The sequence below is a fragment of the Nanorana parkeri genome, unplaced genomic scaffold, assembly GCF_000935625.1.
Source record: "Nanorana parkeri isolate BGI_ZX_2015 unplaced genomic scaffold, ASM93562v1 scaffold1237, whole genome shotgun sequence".
NCBI classification, from domain to species: Eukaryota; Metazoa; Chordata; class Amphibia; order Anura; family Dicroglossidae; genus Nanorana; species Nanorana parkeri.
The window spans coordinates 55860-62362 of NW_017307505.1; the positions used below are offsets into that span (position 1 = coordinate 55860).

Sequence of the window (6503 nt, forward strand, 5' to 3'; positions counted from 1 at the left end):
GGGGGTGAGTAAAATACAGTATATACACTAGGCCAATGGTCCCTATTCCCTCCCTGACCGATACAATCACGGCTTAAAATTGTGCAGGCTGCCTGATAAATCCCTTTAAAAGGAGGACCTTTCCCATTGCAAATATCTTATTTATTCGCCAATCATTTGAATGCAGTGAATTAAGTGGTCAGGGTGGGTGAGAGTGAGCAGAAGCTTAAAGGGAACCTGTTCTACATTTTAAACTTTCACATTAAAAGTCCTGCCTGGTAGCCACATACAGCAAGGTGTTTGCAATTACATTTTAAAGCCTCTTATGGGCCCCTCTCTGATTTAGTTACACTGTTACTGGGGCCGGAGATGGCAAAGCTCCATCAGCTTCCCCTTACCAGCCCTAGTAAATACAAATCTTACTGGACTGCTAATGGGAGTTGACACAGCTTGCTCAGGGACGGTCAGGCCCCAGTAAGAGAGGAGCACAGAGGAGGCCAATAACCGTAATGAGCATCTTGTCATGATTCGTATTGGGCAGAACTTTTACTTTTAAAAGAAAGTAGTACAGGTTCTCTTTATGTGAAGTCAGGGAGGAGTGGAGAAGCTAAGAGTAGCTTATGGTTGGTAGCAAGGAGGAATTGGCTTTGCGAGGAGTAGGTGGAAGCAGGAGGGACGAAGGAAGACTAATGTTGAAGTGCCTTTAGATGGATAACGTAGGCCAAGAGTCACACCAATAGGTTTTCTCACAAATGGTACTAGCAAAAATGGTAAAAATCATACCTTTTTATTAAAACAAATTTCTAAACAAACACTTCGAAAGGGGCAGATTCTTTTAAAAAGAAGAAATCCTGGACTCCCGTTACGGTAGAGACCCAACAGCCATTCTGAAGACCAGCTATGCTTACCATATGAATGGCCGCCCATCCAGATAGAGGGGCTCCGCGTTCTGGGCAGCCAGTGCGGGTGGGTAGGATGCGTATGGGGCGTAGGATCGGCTCCGAGTTGGCTTGCGCCTCCCGCTATCATAAGATGAGGTGTTAGGTCTCCCGGACAGCCACCAGAAGGATGAATTCTGGCAAATTCCACCAGGTCCTTGTTTTCCCTAAAACAAATAAGAGGAAATGGGTGTAGCACAGACAAGATATGTAGACATGACTAAGCCGCACTTTGGTAAGAACCAATAATAGTTGGCAGTGATGCAACCAGTCTGAGGGTTACATTGCAAGGTCAGCTTTTTATGGTAGCCCCCCCACACCCCAAAAAAAAAATTCCAGATTAAACGGGGGAAATAAAATGGGAAACAAAATATTTAAAAAGCTTCCTTTATACCCAGCTTCTGGTTGCACTTGTAGGCACCAATGGTGTCACCAGATCTTCTATTAAGACACCTAAAAAAAGCTAAAGATCCTAAAACCTGCAGGAATGCACTCATAACTGTTCAGGACTTACAAAAAGACAGCTAGTCAAGGTTAGGATTTGGGATCCCCCAACTATCTGAGGATCCCGAGAGAAGGCCCGGTAACCTCACCTATGCCTAGGCTAGCACAAAGGAAGTCAAGGTAACCATTTCTTTCTTCAATTTTTTTTTTACTTTGACCCATTGTTTTTATAGGGGGTGTTGGGCTATCTAATAGTTTTCATTCAAAGTCCGCTTTAAGGCCTACTCACAGCTCACAGACATTTGCCATTCAACAGTATTCGTGTGCCATGGCCTGGGGTCCCTGCAGTCTAGACAACGGTAGGTAGACCTCTCACCACCCATTGCTCTCCATCACATCTGCCATCTTGGCAGCAGGTTTAAGGCAACAGCAGGGCACAGAACCGCCATGATCTGCGGAGTTCAGCAACCTGTTACATTCCTTGATGAATTCCTCATTGCTGCTCACGCAACCTTATCGTATGTTTTTTAAGAAGCACTTACTGCATTAGGAGGTCTCTTCCCGGGATACCCAACCTCTCATCGCAAAGTCGGCTCCGTTCTTCCTCCGCATCTAGGTCAATGACATGCATGGGTCGGCCAGAACCTACTGGCAGAATAATATCGGGTCAGCTCATGAACTGAACTAAAAATAGCAAAACAGGTAGAAAAGTTGTTGACCTGCAGCCACTTTCTAACAAGTTTGTAACTCCATGCTTTATTTAAACGCCAAGGAAGGATTGTTAATGTTCCACCTATGCCAACCAAATTCAGGCATTCATTCTTTCCTTCCTTATTATGATGAAAAGTGGCTCCTGCTTACTACAGGCAACACGACAAACACTTGACTACTTCCTTTTTATCAAATAAGACCCATCAATTCCCTCTGGAGGTCACCAAGGGGTTAATATTTTGACTCGGAGGTCTCACCAGCCAGCTAAACTGGGAAGCCTTCAGCTGGAAGCTGTGTCTCACTGGGAGAGCGGCCCAGAGGTTTGCTAATGAAAGCCATGTGTTATAAGCGAGCCAACGGCTTCTGGTAACCCCGGATATTGTTGCCTTGCCAACTGCTACACCCCCCTCAGCAGCTCCCCCAAACCACATGGTGACATCACTCTCTTCACACATCAGACGGGAAGCGCTAACGCCTCCTCACTCTCACACAATGCTTCCTGTCGGTGGAATCCATAGAGCAGATTCTGATTTAACAGGTTCGCCATGGCATATTGGCTTTTGACACGGTTGGTTGGCCGAACCTCCATGTGCCAACAGGAGCATCATCCACTTGACACGTACGTAAAGTACTGGTAAGGCTGCTTTCAGAAAGGGCAATTAAGAGGGACCCTGAACATGGATTTGAGGGTGGATTTGCGTTGGCCATTAGGTCTATGCTTCCTGCTCCCGAAATGATCAAGCAGTTAGACAGCCAGTCCCATAAGTGTAACTCCCACAAGAAGTGCCACTGGCAGTATCTGCCAGCACCATTCATGTACACCTCCCTTCCTCCCCTTCCAATAATTGTCATGCCAAAAACTTTTACATTGGTGCGCTCACTCACCAACTGATGGACAGGGAGATCAAACAAGGTTGTCGTAGATATAGATTGATTACAATGTTTATGGCACAGACCAGTGAGTCTTTGCCTTAATTATGTCAACAGACTCTTGGCAAGCTACCAGAATTGGTGAAGACCACAATATATCAAAAGTTCTTTGTTTCTTGAGCTGCACATGACTGTTTTCAAAAGCAGCAATGTAATATAATATTGCAAAGTGTAAATATATATATATCTATCTATCTCTAATATATATATATATATAGATACTATATAGATACTATATAGATAGATATACTATATAGATAGATATACTATATAGATCTATATCTATATATATCTATATCTATATGAACTGAAAGTTTGTGCATGACTGGGAACGTTGCCTGGCTGGGTGCTTTGTGATCACCAGTGGTCCAGGCAGTGGTGGCAGAGACAGGGCTGGATTTACTGTCTCTGCTGCCCCCAAGGCCAGGTTCCTCAACGCGCCCCCCTACCCGCCAAACACCCCCCCTTCCCACATGGAGAATGGCAGACCTGCAGGCTGCATATCAGTGACCTCAGCGACATCACCGAGATCACTTGTACAAAACAAGCAGCAGCTTCCCTGCTGTACATTTAGCTCTGCTCGCCCAAAGCAGGGCTAAATGTAGAAAACTACCCGCCCGGCACTGGATATCCCGGGCGTCGGGAGATAGGAATTCCACACCCCTGCTGCCCCTAGGCCGGGCCTTCGTTGGCCTTGTGGGAAATCCTGCCCTGGGTAGAGAGACACTGGCATAGATGGCCATCAAACGTGATGGACCATTCCTCACATATTGAACAAATAGGCTGTAAAACCTAATCATGGGGTAACTGTATCCGAATAAGTATTGCTCATTTCATTTAGCTTAGAGGCCGACAGCGTGGCAGGCTTCACAATTTGATGTTCTGATACAATAATGCTTAAGTTACTACAACCAATTCTAAAAAAACAAAAAAATTCAATGCAAACCTTTCTGTCCCATGTTATTTCTGTTTTGTCGACTTGACCCCGTCCCATAAGATGACTCATGACGGCCAGTAGTGTCTTTCTGCCGCGCTACCGCCACAGCGATGCCAACTGGCGGCTGCCGGACTTCGCCTTCCCCGTGAGAGGCATCGTTCTCCCGACTCCTGGCACAATCCATCCTTTCTTGCTCGGGCTGGCACTTGTTGTTGCCGTGGAACTTGTTTTCTTGATGGGAGCAGCTGGTCTTCATGTTGCCCAAACCCACAAAGGGTGTCCGCTGACCCACGATAAGTGCTTGGTTGCTGTATTTCAGCAGGTTTTTCATGGCGGACACCTCGTCTGTAGGCCCTTGCATCTCCTGGCTCAAGGAGGGGCCAGGAGTCATTAGCGCAGCCTGTTGTAAACTTGTGCTGAAGGGATCAAGGTAAGAGTTCTTTCTGTCATCACCGATGGAAATTGGTGACTCTGTCCATGGCGACAGGTGAGGTCCGTTGTAGCCCAAGGAGCTGAGTTCAATGGTTTTCCTCCTTCCTTCTTGGTTGCCTCCCGTTTGCTCTCCTTCAGATGGCCGGTGCTGCTGGTGCCGTATCCGTGCCACTTTTTGAGAGCTGTGCACCTGGGAGTCCTTGGTAGGCCTGTCTAAAGTGCAGCAGGACTGGCTAGTTTTTATGCAGTGGGAGTCCTGGTTGTTAGGACGAGGACAGTCTTGTGGAGTAGGCATCTCAAAGTACGCCGCCTTTTCAATGCTCCTCTGCATAGTCTCTGAACCTCCGCTATTTAAGAACTCAAAATTTTTGATCCTGACGGCTGTGTTCTGCGGCCACTCTGGCCTCCTCTCCCCTTTCGCCTCGGCTTTTAAGTGGGAGAACGTGTTCGCGTAAGACCCGGAAGGAGGGTGGTGGTGGTGGTGGTCAGTGTTCATTTCCTGGCCCTTGTCCTTCCCCTCTCCTCCTCTGTCTATATGGCAGCCCTCCGGGGTCACCTGAAAAGGCCGGCTTTTGTCGGTGAAGTGCCCCACGGAAGGCACAAACGTGGGCCTGCCCATCTTGAGCTCCCTGCCGGACTTATCCTGCAGAGAGCACACAACGTCCGAGTTGGAATGAAGCTGCAGACAGGGGTAGGAGCTGGTGGAGGTGTTCAAAGGGGCAGGAATGCTGGGGAGACTGGATGGGACAGTGTAGGACACAGAATGGTGAAGCATTTGCCTCCTCTCTAGGCACTCGCTGTAAGGTTGCTGAGGCTCGTGTTGGGGATACGACCGATCGGACCTCATAACTTCTTTGGCACATCGATTCTGGTTACCTTGGCGAGGCATCCCTGCCCCAACAGTGCAGCTCGACAACAATGCTTTGCTGGGGTCCCCGTTTAGCACCTTTGAGGTCATCAGGCAAGAGTTTAAATGCTTGGTCCTGTTCTCACACGATCCCCTCTGATGCATGTCCTCTTTGCAGTGGCTGTCCATGGTCATGGGCAGTACCGCTTTCTGCCTTTCCTTGCCTTCGTCCTCCAAGTGCCGATCTTTGAGGTCCCCTTTGCCCACCTTCTCCTTGTGCATCTCCGAGCCCCCCATATAGCGGTCATTGTCCTTTGAACCCTTCTGCAGGTGGCTGTTCTCTCTGTCCCGACTGCAGGAGCCAATGGGGTGACCCGGAGCAGCCCGCGCGATGCTGGGGAAGTTGTGGTTGGCGGAGAGGAGCGTGGGTTGTGGTGGGAGGTTCCGCAAATAGAAGTTATCTGGAATGAAAGAAAAGACTGATCAGGAACAGGAAATAAATCAGAATAACAGAACCAAGCTCAAATTTCACCGGGTAAGTTGAGATTTGCATACATTCAGCAGCTTGCATTACCGGATCTACTAATCATTCCGACATGCGTATTTCATGGAAGATACGCTCAAGTTACGTCATTTTCATCATATGCTCGGTGTGAGCACCGAGATGACCGCTCCAAACTCCCCCCCCCACCCCCGGGGTTGGACTACAATCTCATTACAGATGAGTAACCTAAACATGAGATTGTAGTCCATCCCGGGAGTGAGCTTGGAGCGGTGACTACTTTACAACACACACAGGAACCATGGGGAACACAAGTAGCCCCCCTCCAGAAGGAAGGACAGTGTCAGAGATGATTGGAGGATCTACAGCCGAGTGATACACAAATCAGATACATTGTTGCGCAGAGTTAAAGAGGACTCGAGTTAATTATTAAGATTAATTTAAAAAGAGAACGATGCGGTGAGTGCTTTTCCCCGTAGTTCTCTTTAGGGTGACGGGAAGACATATACTGACTTCCTCCCGTGACTCAAAGCTCAGTATATAACGGGCTAAGAACATATTACATTGATGTCGGCACATTATTATTAATGTAAAAAAGTTAATTTGTTTCTTTTATGAAGTTGTTGTTATTATTCCTTCATTTTTGTTACATTTATTTTTTTAAAACAAACTCTTAAAGGGTTAACGATCTACATTTGTTGACTTCCTTTTTCATAACAATCTAAACATTTTCCTTTGTTTCTGTTTTTTTATACAGTTTATGTCTTTATGTTATCTCTGGAT

General features: G+C 47.1%; 1 protein-coding gene across 1 annotated transcript in view; it reads right to left on the reverse strand.

Moving 5' to 3' along the window:
* The window catches only part of BAHCC1 (BAH domain and coiled-coil containing 1), a 103562-nt gene that overhangs the window by 51431 nt on the left and 45628 nt on the right, over window positions 1-6503 (reverse strand). Inside the window, 3 exon segments of the mRNA XM_018568741.1 lie at window positions 888-1084; window positions 1904-2006; window positions 3949-5679. Coding sequence (XP_018424243.1) covers window positions 888-1084; window positions 1904-2006; window positions 3949-5679 — 2031 coding nt within the window.